At 40.8% G+C, this 14787-nt stretch overlaps 1 protein-coding gene across 1 annotated transcript in view; it reads right to left on the bottom strand.

The window, feature by feature from the left end:
* Positions 1 to 14261, bottom strand: part of LOC109916719 (lethal(3)malignant brain tumor-like protein 3) — a 261219-nt gene extending 246958 nt beyond the window's left edge. Inside the window, exons 1-2 of the mRNA XM_048595657.1 lie at positions 13831 to 14261; positions 13026 to 13178 (exon numbers count right to left, since the gene is read on the bottom strand). Coding sequence (XP_048451614.1) covers positions 13026 to 13152 — 127 coding nt within the window. The 5' untranslated portion in view covers positions 13153 to 13178; positions 13831 to 14261. The remainder of the gene's footprint in view (positions 1 to 13025; positions 13179 to 13830) is intronic.
* Between the last annotated feature and the right edge of the window lie 526 nt (positions 14262 to 14787).

Below are 14787 nucleotides of genomic sequence, written 5' to 3'. Positions count from 1 at the left end.
CCACTGGGAACACCCAGCATGGGTTCATGAAGGGTAGGTCATGTTTCACTAATTTGGTGGAATTCTTTGAGGACATTACTTGCATGCTGGACAATGGGGAACCTGTGGATGTGGTGTATCTGGATTTCCAGAAGGCATTTGACAAGGTGCCACACCAAAGGCTGCTACATAAGATAAAGTTGCACGGTATTACAGGTAATGTATTGGCATGGATAAAGGATTAGTTGACCATTAGAAAGCAAAGAGTAGGGGTAAATGGGTGTTTTTCTGGTTGGCGGTCAGTGGCTAGTGGTGTGTCTCAGGGGTCAGTGTTGGGACCGCAATTGTTTGCAATTTACATAGATGATTTGGAGTTGGGGACAAAGTGTGGTGTGTCAAAATTTGCAGATGACCCTAAGATGAGTGGTAGAGCAAATTGTGCAGAAGACACTGAAAGTCTGCAGAGGGATATAGATAGTCTAAGTGAGTGGGCAAAGGTCTGGCAGATGGAGTACAATGTTGATAAGTGTGAGGTCATCCATTTTGGTAGGAATAACAGCAAAATGGACTATGTTTTAAATGGTAAAAAATTGCAGCACGCTGCTGTGCAGAGGGACTTGGGTGTCCTTGTGCATGAATCGACAAAAGTAGGAGTGCAGGTGCAGCAGGTAATTAAAAAGGCAAATGAAATTTTGTCTGTCATTTCTAGAGGGGTAGAGTTTAAAAACAGGGAGGCTATGCTGCAGCTGTATAGGGTCCTGGTGAGGCCACACCTGGAGTACTGTGTGCAGTTTTGGTCTCCTTACTTGAGAAGAGATACAGAGGAGATTCACTCGGTTGATTCCAGAGTTGAGAGGGTTGGATTATGAGGAGAGACTGAGTAGGCTGGGATTATACTCATTGGAATTCAGATGAATGAGGGGAGATCTTATAGAAACATATAAGATTATGAAGGGAATAGATAAGGTGGAGGCAGGGAGGTTGTTTCCACTAGCAGGTAAAACTAGGACTAGGGGGCATAGCCTCAAAATAAAGGGAAGCAGATGTAGGACTGAGGTCAGGAGGAACTTCTTCACCCAAAGGGTTGTGAATCTGTGGAATTCCCTGCCCAGTGAAGCGGTTGAAGCTACCTCGTTGAATGTTTTTAAGGCAAGGCTAGATAAATTTTTGAACAGTAAAGGAATTAAGGGTTATGGTGAGTGGGCGGGTAAGTGGAGCTGAGTCTCAAAAAGATCAGCCATGATCTTATTAAATGGCGGGGCAGGCTCGAGGGGCCAGATGGCCCACTCCTGGTCCTAGTTCTTATTATGTTCTACCTTATACTATCATCCATATGCCTATCTAAAAGCCACTTAAATGTCCCTAACGAGGCCGACTCCACTACCCTCTCCGGCAATCCATTCCACGCCCCTACCACTCTCTGAGTAAAGAACCTACCTCTGATGTCTCCCCTATATCTACCTCCACTCACTTTAAAACTATGCCCCCTTGTAATAGCTACCTCCACCCTAGGAAAAAGTCTCTGGCAGTCCACTCTATCTATACCTCAGATCATTTTGTACACCTCTATCAAGTCATCTCTCATCCTTCGTCGTTCTAAAGAGAAAAGCCCTAGCTCTCAACCTTTCCTCGTAAGACCTTCCCTCCATTCCAGGCAACATCCTGGTAAATCTCCTCTGCACCTTTTCCAACACTTCCACATCTTTCCTGTAATGAGGTGACCAGAACTGGACGCAATACTCCAGATTTGGCCGAACCAGGGTTTTGTATAGCTGGAGCATAATTTCACGGCTCTTGAACTCGATCCCTCTATTAATGAAAGCTAACACAAGCTAGGCCTTCTTAACAAGAAGGGTGTATGCCCGAAAAGTCAGCTTTCCTGCTCCTCTGATGCTGCTTGGCCTGCTGTGTTCATCCAGCTCTACACCTTGTTATCTCAGATTCTCCAGCATCTGCAGTTCCTACTATCTCTATCCACCTGGGTGGCAGCTTTCAGGGAACGGTGGGCTTGAATCTCAAGGTCCCTGTGCTCCTCCACACTGCCAAGAATCTTTCCGTTAATCCTGTATTCTGCATTCAAATTTGTCCTTCCAAAATGAATCACCTCACACGTTTCAGGGTTAAACTCCATCTGCCACTTCTCAGCCCAGCTCTGCATCGTATCAACGTCCCTTTGTAACCTAGAACAGCCCTCCGCACTGTCCACAACACGACCCACCCTCGTATCGTCCGCGAACTTACTAATCCACCCTGCCACTCCTACATCCAAATCATTTACAAAAATCACAAATAGAAGAGGACCCAGAACAGATCCTTGTGGTACACCACTTGTAACTGAGCACCATGTTGAATATTTTCCGTCCACTACCACCCTTTGTCTTCTAAGGGTCAGCCAATTCTGAATCCAATCTGCCATATTTCCCTCTATCCCATGCCTCCTTACTTTCTGCATGAGCCTACCATAGGGAACCTTATCAAACGCATTACTTAAATCCATGTATACCATATCCACTGCTCTACCTTCATCCACGTGTTTGGTCACCTCTTCAAAGAATTCAATAAGGTTTGTGAGGCATGATCTACCCCTCACAAATCTATGCTGACTATCACGAATCAAACTGTGCCTGTCCAAGTGATCATAAATCCTATCTCTCAGAGCCCTTTCCAATAATTTGCCCACCACTGAAGTAAGACTAACTCATCTCTTAAAAGGGCAGCCCCTTCTTCTGAGATTATGCCCTCTAGCCCGAGACTCTCCCACAAAAGAAAACAAGCTTTCCATCGTCGACTCTGACACTAGGTCAGCGCTCTATTACTTGTTGAACCTATAAGCTAGCTGTTTGAGATCAGTTCCACACTGTCTTCTAAACCAACAACCTAGGTTTCTGACAAACACGGGGATCAATCTATCGCTGCCATTAAAATATTCAATGACTTGATCCTCTGACGAAAAGCATTCCAAGGCTCTCAACCCTCTGGAGACAGAAAATGTCTCATATCTGTCTCAAATGGAATAGCACATAATTTCAACCCTTGTTTCATAGATTTCATCTGTCTCACAGGGAGAAGTATCTCCTTCAGCACCTCCACCCTCCTCTGAGTCTCAATTGTCTCCATAAGATCAGTTCTTGTTTATCCAAACTCCAGGCCCAACCTGTCCACTCTCACCTCATAAGATAATTACACCATTTTCTCCATCCCAAATCCATGAGGCACTCTTAACCACAGCAGTCTTTGGGGTATAAGTAAACCCATACTGCTATTAGAGATGGAGTTCCAAGATTTGACCTAATGTTATTGAAGGAAGGAATATATAGTTCCAGGTCATAATAGCAGATGGCTTGAGGAAATTCGTAGGTAGTAGAATTCACATACCCTTGTCCTTCTACCTGATAGCGGTCACAAATTTGGAAGCTAGTGTCAAAGGAGTCTTTGTAAGTTGCTTCAATGCATCTTGTGGATGGTACACAGTGCTATCACTACACAATAATGAACGTTGAAGGTGGTAAGTGGGGTGCCAATCAAACAGGTTGCTTTGTCCTGGGATGGTGTCAAGCTTCAGAAATGTTGTTAGTGCTGCACTCATTCAGGTCCAAAGACCACGTCCTTTTTTTTTCTATTTTTACTTCTGGACTTAATGTGAAAACAACCATTTTAAAACAAAAGGATTGCTGCACGGTTTGAAAGCAAATAACTTGATGCTCACTGTAAACAGTTTCCACAGCTGTTGGTAACACTGCCGCATTGGTTAAGTGGCTTACTCCAGCTATTCCATATGGGATCACCAGTCTGTCTTTCGTGGCCTTAACGCAATGTCATTCCTGAACCGGAAACAAGTTGGACTTCAATCCTTGCTGTTGAATCAAAATAACAATCGATTCACTTATTGTCAATGTCAGCCACTGTCCAACATGGTGCAATTAAATGAACCCAAGAAAAGTACATTCATTTCTGGAGCAAAGCTTCTTGTGCCCAGTACAAATCCCTCAGACTGATCAACATCATCTTCAACTTCCAAACATTCCATGTTGGGCATCACTTCAAAAGCTCTGTGTTTTTGCTTTGGTCAGTTTACTTCATAATGTTATTTTGAATCCTATCTGATTCACAGCTCCCAGGTATTTCTGGGGTTCATTCTTCGATTATTACTTCAAACCTGTTGTCCTCCAGATCTGCAAACAAAAATCACTCCATCCTTATTCCTTCCGAATGTGATACTTCTGTTGTAATGACACCCTGTGTCCTATATCTGACCAATTTTGCAAGGCCATGATCATGGAGCCCTGTATCTTCCGTCACACCATTCAACGTCCTATTTTTGCCATTTACACTTTAGCGCTTTCCAACAACTTGAGAGCAAGCACTGAAGAAGAAATTTCCAAACTTCATTTCTACAATTGTTTAGATCGAACATATTGTGGAATCCAATAGGCTATGGAGTAACAGCCATTTAAAAAAAAAATGGAACTTAAGAATCTGTTAATAATCTTTCTTTTAAATTTTATCCATGAATCGTTAACAGAGCACCCAAACTTTCGTCAATGTCCAACTCACGGAAACAATGTACTTCATTGCAATATGGCTTTTGCCAGGACAATGGCGAGATAATTCCTTGTCCTCTCTTGAGTAAAGCAATGACCCATGTTCATTTATTCACTCTCTTTTTCCATCTGTCTAAGGTTCAGTTTCAAAGAATAGCAAGGGGAGATCATACATTAACACTTCATACCTGCCTTCAGTCAGTTGTTTCACAGAAGTAACTCAGATTACAATCTTTTATCTGGAAAAGAAAAACCCTCTGTTTCACCTTGAAGCAACCATCCTTTGCTGCCATGATAAATTGATCCCAAATTGGTTGACGGAGTCAGAGACAGTAACATATTTCTTGATAATAGGTTTATTTACAGAATGCAGTTAAATATTTCTACTTCCAAACCTACTCCGCCATGTCCTCACAACCACTTCATTTTTTGATCCAACTGTTGGAACAGGTTATGGTACTTGTCTGGGGGCAGGTGGAACTTGAACTAGGACATTCCAGCTCAGAGGTAGGGATACTACCAACATACCAGAAAACCTTAGCATCTCTTTATTCTACTTTGGACCCAAAATAAAATCTAATCACATTAAAAAGTGACAAGGGTTCTTGTGGCAAAGTGCTAGTGTCCCTGCCTCTAGGTATGTCGCAACATACGCAAACAGGTTGATTATAAATATTTTTGAAAACGACAGTCATCTAAAAGGGCCAGAGGTAGTAGGAACTGCCGATGCTGGAGAATCTGAGATTTCAAGGTGTAGAGCTGGATGAACACAGCAGGCCAAGCAGCATCAGAGGAGCAGGAAAGCTTCTTTCTGAAGGGTCTTGACCCGAGATGTCAGCTTTCCTACTCCTCTGATGCTGCTTGGTCTGCTGTGTTCATCCAGCTCTACACCTTGTCATCTAAAAGGGCCAAGTCTCTTTCTATAAGTGCCCTAGGTACGCTGTGAAAGAAAATTAACCTGTTTTCCTAATCAACCTGTTCAGAGATGTTATTACACACTGGAGCAGGTGGGGCTTGAACCCGGGCCTCCCAGTCCATGGGTATGGCAATACTGTTCCACAAGAGGGCCCATTGCCTGAGGTACTTTCTTTTTCCATTATATCTATCTTTTGGGGTTCTGGAGCACGCAAGTGGTGCTTTAATTTCACAGAATGCAGATCACATTGCTGAACCATTTCCTATCCTTAAATTAGTCTGACTGAAAATTCAGTGAAAGGCACATCCAAAGTCAAGTCTATACATGGAGTGGAATGTTGTTAGGGGAGGTGTATAATGAAGAACAGGTGGCCTCAGGGACATGTCAGAGACTTTGTGCAGATGTTTAGGGCATTGGAAGGTTGTGGGAGGTGGGGGAGGGGCACTGCCTGATTGCAGTGGGTTGACACAGTGGTAAATATTTTGAGTTTTTTGAGAAAGTAACTAATAAGGTCAATCAGCGGCAGCCATTAGATGTAGATGCCATAGATTTCTGAAAGGCATTCAAAAAGATGCATGCGATGAGGAAGGCAAAAGAGTACGTTGGCCTCTGTTGCAAGGAGAGTGGGCTACAATAACAAGGCAATTCCTGCCACAATAATAAAGGGCTTTGGCGAGATCACATTGGAATACTATTGGAAGTTCTGATTTCCATATGTAAGGAATGATATACTTGTCCTTGAAAGTATAGTAATGCCTCGCTAGATTCGTTCCCGAGAGAGAACTGGGTTGGCCTAAGCTGAGAGACTTATAAACTGAGCCCATCGTCTCTGGATTTCAAAGGAACTAGAGGTGATTTTATTGAAACATCCAAGCTTCTTAAGGGTTTTGATAAGATAGATACTGAGAGGTAATTTTCCCTGGTCAGAAACTCAACTGTACAAAAACACAGCCTCTGGCGAGGGAGTCAGAGGGCTAGGGTGAGGAGAAATTTCTTAACACATAGGTTTGTGAATTTTTTGGCATTTTTTTTAACTCCAGAGGGTTGTGGGTACTTTATCATTCAATATATTCAAAGACAGAATTTCTCAAGGAACCAATGAAATTGTGGAGTAGGTGAGCAACTGCACATACAACAGAAAATCAGCCATGATCAGACCGAATAGCGAAGCAGATTCTAGCGACCATGTAGCCTACTCCTGCTCCTACTTCTTGAATTCTTATTGGATATAATTAAAAGCTACCTTAGCCATTCACTGCCAGATGTGGTTGGGCCACAAAAAGCAATATCAGGTTCTATTCGCAACTGCAGAAAATACTCATTATTCTAGCAACATTCAAGAATATAGAGATACTCCAGTTATCTGTTCTATCCTAAAAACTGCTGCCTTAAAGTTTTCTGCAATCTTTTCCAAGTACAATGAAATGATGAACGGTTCTGATGAGAATGATAACGCAGTTTCTTTCCACAGACGCGGCACGATTCACTGAGGATTGTTTTGTTTTTATCAGAGCTGATGGGTTTGCTTATCTCTCAAAATTGAGACCACTGATCAGCTGTTTCTGCCATTTCCTTTCATCTATACTTTTGTTACCTCTAGAATTCTATTCCAAAGCACTCCTTGCCAGTTGCCCAAATTCTAACATCTATAACCTTGAGATTATCTAAAACTCTGCTGCAGCATCCTCACTCAAAACAAGCTTCAGACACCCATCAATCCTGTCAGAGCCCAGTCAAGTATGGATCCCATTTTCAAATGCTTGTCCATGTTCTTAAATATTTCAATGAACTTGCCCCTCCCTCTGACTCTGTTTCTAATTCCGCCAGTACCATCACACTCAGATATCGGTGCTTCTTTAATTCTGGTTTCTGAAGCATAACTATGCCACAATTGGTGACTCTTTCAGTCGCCAAGTCTCAAGGTTCAGGAATTCCCTCCATGAACCACTCTTCTTTGTGCCTTTAAGGATGCTCTTAAATCTTATCTTTGTGACCAAGCTTTTGATCATCTACCCTAATATTGTCTTCTATGGCTCGATTTGAAATTTTGCATAATCATGACGCGGCTGATTTAGCATGTTTGAGGCATGATATAAATGCCTTTCCCAGCTAACTGCACTAACTTTTTCAGATACCAAATGACTAGCTGTGTATGTGAACATTTCCATTTTTGTCAGTTTCTATGCACTGGGAATGAAATGAGATTGGTATCAAAAATGCTGAGGTACAAGGACTACTGAAGGTTTTGGTGCTTAATATTTTTTATTCACTGGTTGGACATGGGCGTCACTGGCTGGCCAGCATTTACTGCCCATCCCTAGTTGCCCCTTGAGAAGGTGGTGTTGAGCTACCTTCTTGAACCACTGCAGCCCACATGCTGTGGGTTGACCCACATGCCCTTAAGAAGGGAATTCCAGGATTTTGACCCAACAATGGTCAGGATGGTGAGTAGCTTGGAGGGGAACATGCTGGTGGTGGTCCTCCCATGTATTCACTACCTTTGTCCTTCTAGATGGAAGCAGTCATGAGTTTGGAAGATGCTGTCTAAGGATCCTTGGTGAGTTTTTGCAGTGCATCTTGTAGATAGGACACACTGCTGCTACTGAGTGTCGGTGGTGGAGGAAGTAGATGCTTGTAGACACAGGGCCATTCAAGCAGGCCGCTTTGTCCTGGATGGTGTTAAGCTTAAGTATTGTTTGAGCTGCACCCATCTCAGCAAGTGGGGACTATTCCATCACACTTCTGACTTGTGCCTTATAGGCTTTGGAGACTCAGGAGGTGAGTTACTCACCGCAATATTCCTAGCCTCTGACCTGCTCATGTAGCCACTGTGGTTATATGGCGAGTCCAGTTGCGTTTCTGGTCAATGGTAACGCCTAGGATCTTGAAAGTGGGGGATTTAGTGATGCTAACACTGTAAAATGGCAGCGGTCAGGTTGTCTCTTATTAGAGATGGTCATAGCCTGGCATTTGTGTGGCACGAATATTACTTGCCACTTGTCAGCTCAAGCCTGGATATTGTCCAGATCTTGTTGCATTTGAACACGGACTGTTTCAGTATCCGAGGAGTCGCAAATGGTCCTGAACATTGTGCAATCATTGGCAAACATCCTCACTTCTGACCTTATGATGGAGGGAAGGTCATTGATGAAGTTGCTAAAGATGGTTGGGCCTAGAACATTACCCTGAGGAACTCCTGCAGAGATGTCCTGGAGCTGAGAATGACTGACCTCCAACATTTATGACCATTTTCCTATATGCCAGGTGGGACCCTAACCAGCAAAGAGTTTTCCCCCTGATATCCATTGATTCCAGTTTTGCTAGGGTTCCTCGATGCTACACTCAATCAAATACAGCCTTGATGTCAAGAGCTGTCACTTTTGCCTCACCTCTGAAATTCAACTCGTTTGTCCATGTTTGAACCAAGGTTGTAATGAGGTCAGGAGCTGAGTGGCCCTGGCGGAACACAAACTGGGCGTCACTGAGCAGGTTATTGCTGCGCAGGTGCTGCTTGATAGCACTGTTGATGACACCTTCCATCACTTTACTGATGATCAAGGGTAGACAGATGGAGCAGTAATTGGCTGGGTTAAATTTGTCCTGCTTTTTAAGTACAGGACATAATCTGGGTAATTTTCAACATTGTTGGGTAGAGGCCAGTGTTGTAACTGTACTGGAAGAGCTTGGCTAGGGAAGCGGTAAGTCTTCAGTACTATTGCCGGTATGTTGTCAGAGCCATAGCCTTTGTGGCATCCAATGCTTCCAACAGTTTCTTGGTATCACTTAGAGTGAATCGAATTGGCTGAAGACTGGTATCTGTAATGCTGGGGACCACTGGAGGAGGCCGAGATCATCCACTCAGCATTTCTGGCTGAAGATTGTTGCAATGCCTCAATTTATCTTCTGCAATCTTTTAATCAAGTAAAGTCATCGATTGATGGCAAAAAATGCTAGCAGATGTAGCATATGTAATGGAAACTCACAGTGTAATAACAAATTGTAACAGAAAACCTCATAAAACAATTCTGTGGACTATAAATCATGAAAAGGGATCTCTGCTGGGAAAACATAGAAAGGAATTAAATAATATTCTTGTAACATACTTTCATTTATTGACTTCACTAGCACATGTATTGCAAAGTAAGGAATAAATTTTGATGCATTTTATGCTGAAACACTGCTGTTATAAAAAGCAAAGCAAAAATAAACATTTTATTGACAATTCCTGAGCTACTACTTGTTGCTTATATAACTACAAATCAGTGTCTTACACCCATGCAAAGTACTCATCACTGTTAAAATGAATGAAGTCACGTAAAGAGGCATATGGCCACTCTTGGAACTTGCATGCATTTTGCAACATGGTAAAGGAATTCAAACTGCAACTGATTGGACAATGCTGCAAATTGTCAACTGAGACTGAACAGGAGGTATTTTGAATTGTAGAATATTTTCAGGGGACGATGAGGCTGTACTTTATACTTATTTTAAAAAACTCCCTACATTCTTTGCTCCATAAAAATTTTAAAAATTGCCATACCTGACAGCTGTACCAAATGAGAAATGTGAAGAAATGTCACATAGAACTCTAATCAAGGAGACATTTAGTTTGGTTCAACAAAGAAAAAGGTTGCAGGATCACTGCAGTTCCATTAAGTCAGTTCGTGATCTGATTCAAACCAGAGATAAGAGAAATACATCCTCAAGGCAGAACAGAAAAGAAAATCGCAGGAATAAGAAAAATAGCCTGTGCTACTTTCAGTCAAGAGCAAGCCCTTTTTTTGGGTTATCCAATGGCTCATTACATGCAACCCAATATCCTTGCTTTGGACATATGATCAGTGATATGACAACTTATTTTAGTTAAGAAGACAGTAGAAGTACTGCTATTATCCTCAATGTTCCTAAAATGGGGAAGGAAAGATCAGCTGGAGCCCACATTCTTGATCAAGTTGAAAATTCATGGCATAAGTGCTTGGATGGCCAATAAAAGCATCATGCTCAGCTGCAATGCATCCACAATTGTAACATGCTGACACACACAATTTAGATTCACAGGCACATGTCAGCAATAACAGTTAGTGAAGGCTCTAGGAGGCAGCTGTCATCCACAGACCGATTCCCAACAAGGGTCAGGATGAGTAAAGAAGTGACGATCAGTAGAGGAAAGAAACATTTTCTGAAAAATATCTAAATAGGCAATTTAAAATTCTCTGATGTGAAGAGGTCAAAATGAGGAGAAAATGTTTTCCAAAAAAGGTGAAATCCTTATCGCACCTTCTCTTTGAGATTGCTTAAATTCAATTTAATTAAAAGAGGGCACAGATAAAAATAAGCGTTGCAATGATTTATTTTCAAACAAATGCTGGTCTAGGCAAAGACACCCATATGCTAAGAAAATAATTTATAAAAATCTAGGGTCCCTTGCATGTCTTTCTATTCAGACTTCATGATCGCACATGTATAATTACATTGCTTTCAATATTTAACTTCAAGTTGTTCAAACATGTTTACGCATTACTACAGAGAAATATTTTATTGGGATACAAACAGAACTTTTCCATAAATGCAGAACAACAACTTATGGGAGAACGGAATTTTCAAGTGATTTGTATGCAAGCATATAAGAGATCAGAGATTTTGTGCATGTTATATTATAAATAGGTTTCAACATAAGCCAACAAAGCTTCAAAAAGTAAAGTATGCACAACTGAATTATCCCATATAATTGGAATCTGTACACCTGCAAATGTCTCTCATATCTTCGTTTTTATTGGGCAGTTGCTTTGAAATCAACCTTTACAACTATGTTCTTCAGTAACATGGTCATTCCCCCATAATCTGGTAAAAGTACTTATATAGTTAAGCAACTGTGAAATTGCAGTGTTGAAAAGCATTTCAGCCCAGTGTCTGAAGCCATGTCTTTTGGCAGGCACTGATTCTGACAGCAGTGCCTATTGATGTTTAATACAAGAGCAAAAGACACTTGGATGCAAACATGAACTACACCAAAATTAGTAGCGCTCAACATCTCAAATAACAGTTAATTAGAAGTTTACAACATGTAGTCAATTGAAGTTTACAATGGTTGCAAAGTCTCGATATCATGATTGTAGTTTTGTTTGAACATGGATACTTTGTAGATATTTGCTTCAATCTTGGAAGATGAATGTCACATCAAGTGACACAGTGAAAGAGAAGCATCAGCAGTAGGTAGAAAGGTACAAAGATACCAGTATTATCCTTTACAACACGGTACGTAACAACTGAGTCTGTAATGCCACAATGTTTTCCTTTTACAACATTACGATGTGCATTCAGCGGATAAATGAAAAAAAACCTCAAAAATGCATTTAAAGTGGTCACACAACAAAAAACGCATTGAGGTAGTCCTTTCAGAATTCCTGGAATTCTCCACAATCAATTAAAGACTTTTGAAGTGCAGTCACTGTTATAGTGTAGGGAATATGGCAGGCAATTTGCATGCAGCAACTTCTTGCTAACATAATGACCAGATAATCTGTTTTTAAGCAATGTCGATTGAGGGATAAGTGTTGGCAAGGATACTGGGAACAAGTTTCCCAGCTCTTCTCTGAAATGGTACGCTTGTTTTTTGAAACATCTGTCCGAGGTGTCTGAAAATCTTGTCTACATTGCATTGGATATCAGCCTTGATTTTGTGCTCATGGCTCTGAAATGGGACTTGAACCCACAATCCAACCACAATGGGCTATTGCTAATTTTTAGTGAAAAGCACTGAGCAAGCTCCAAAATTATACCATTCTAATCTACCAACTTTTAAAGCTGATGCAAAAAATTATTTTCTGATAGAAAATATGGATAGAAAGTGAACATTTATGAATATCAAGATCTTTAATCCGTTAGAGACGCTGTTATATATTCAACATTTCAGTTCATTCAGGTAGGAACTTTACTCCGTCTATACTTTTCTTGCTATGATATAGTTTAACATGGCTAATCCCATTTGGTAAAAGCTTGCCCACACAGTCTAACACATTCTTGTTCAAACAGTGAGTGACCTATTTGTCCTTTATAAAATACTTCATTTTTTTTTGGCTTATATTATTTACAATCAATAGATCCATTGTGTATTACCCCATTAAGTAATTTACCAAATGCACATTCTGATGGCCTTTTAAGCTAGACTTCATTGATGCCAGGCCGATTTGAACTGTAAAGCACTTGCCTTCTGGAAATGCAAATTTATGAATTCAGTTACATTCTGCTTGAAAGAGTTTTTTCCTTTTTTCATGCATTCCATTCAGAAACAGCAGCACTAATGTGAATAGTTATTGATTTCATGAGAAGGAATTGTATTTTCAAGTCATGACATTCATTTGAGATATTTCTTCAGCTTTTTAATTCACAGCTATATTTAGAAAAAGTTTACAGAGGAAGTATAAACTTATCATTGAAAGGAAGAGCTTCTGTTATTAAATACGTGTAATATTTCCCGATCCATTTAGGCACGCATGGCAAAAAGTACTTTTTCAGGATTTATTATGCAAGTTTTTTTTAAGAAAGCTCTTGAGAGGTTGAATAGTACAAGGAAAAAAAACTCCTCTCACCTGTCAGATTGAGGGGCTGGCCAACTTCTGCCGTCATTTCTGTGGGGATAGCACTGGATCCCATCAGTAGACTTCCATCTGTCGCTCTACTTCGGACAGGCCCCTCCAGCATATCACCAGCATTCATCCTGCTCCCTCTTCAATGATGATTTGCTGTTATAAAAATCACGTTAAAGAATTTCCTTCTGTTCATTCGGTTATACATCAAACATTCGGTCATACATTACTGCTAGATGTTGTTCAGCCCACTTTTTAAAAAAAATTAAAGTTGATTGTACAGTTCAGTGAGTAATCACGGTTGAAGTATTCCTCAGCCTTTCATAAAACAGTGAACAAACAAAAAGTTAAGACGGTAACATAAGATTTGACAAATATGTTTGCTGACTTGTCTCCTCAATCCATATTATTAAGTATTAGCTTAATTTGAATGTTAAATTCGAGATAACAGGAAAACGTGACCAGTGAAAGAGAAAAAGGAAATGACAACTAATCATTACAAACTTGTATTTCCCTCACTGAATTTTACTGCGCTTGAAAATTTCCTCTCAAAACGGATGTCATGTGCATTAAGTACCACACTGTCAATGTCTCAAATTAATCACTGTTCACTCATGAACATTTTATCACTGTGTTTCAACGTTTCAATCGCTTTCCCCTTAAACACACGCGCACATCGCCTTGAGATTTCTTGGCCCAACATGCTTAACGACGTTTAATATTTGGTGACAAGAAGTTGTTCACTTTGTGGTGATTGACAGTCAGGTGTCTCATTATCCAGTTGACTCGTTTAAAAACACTCACTTACATGTCTTCGATGATTTTTCACAGTATTTTGCGATGAACGGGGTGAAGCTTTTTACTACAATTGTGGCGCTGCGCTTTGTGCCATCTTTCCTGATCTCCTCGATTAACAATTACTATCCAGTTAGGATAGATACAATCTGCTAAACTGTGACTCAATACGGTGGTAATAGTTCCCCCTGTTGTTAAACTCAAAGCATCGCCGATTTCCACTTCTCCACCTGATCAGTTTACACAACATAATGACTTAACCAAACTGAACGTTGTCTTCAATTGAAAATGCTTTTTAAAAAAGGGCTTCCTGGGCGGAGAGAAAACTAAATAAAAATTCAACTTCAATCTACATATGTACAAGTGCTTCCGTTCGCCTGCAGCGTGTTACTTCCGTGTTTCTGTAAACTGCGAGAAAGAAAAAGCACATTGTTTTTTTAAAAAGAGCGTTAACATTTTCCACCAAATGTCACACTCGGGGTGTGCGTGTGTGTGACCGAAATGCAACAACATCTTTCAAGCAGGCGTGTGAAATTGTCACTGAAATGAAAAACCCCTGCTCCAGAAGGAAACTGCACGCAGCGGCCAAAAAGAAATAGCCGCCGCCACTTTGGAAGGACAATGCGTTAAATGAAAGCATTTATAACTGGGCGACAAACTAAGAAATTCATCAAATACCTGGAAACAAGTGGAAACTCAAACTGAACACAGCAGCAAGCCTTCACCTCCTCCTCCTCCCTTTCCCACAGCGCAGCCACTCTCGTGTCCTCTCGCTCCTGGCCAAAAACAAATACTTTACAATTTCTCTTCATTGACTTTCTCCAAAAGGCAAAAAAAATACATTGAACAAACAAGGAAGGATTTGTTTTTTTTTTCAAAGAAAACCTTTGCAGAACAGGGATATTTATCAAAATGGCGGAGCGCAGAATATTTACAGCACAGCTATGTTGAGTGCATTATTATAGAAAAA

This window comes from Rhincodon typus, chromosome 4 (assembly GCF_021869965.1).
Source record: "Rhincodon typus isolate 14 chromosome 4, sRhiTyp1.1, whole genome shotgun sequence".
NCBI lineage: Eukaryota > Metazoa > Chordata > Chondrichthyes > Orectolobiformes > Rhincodontidae > Rhincodon > Rhincodon typus.
Note: the sequence above shows the minus strand (reverse complement) of the source record. Positions and strands in the feature narration are given on the sequence as shown.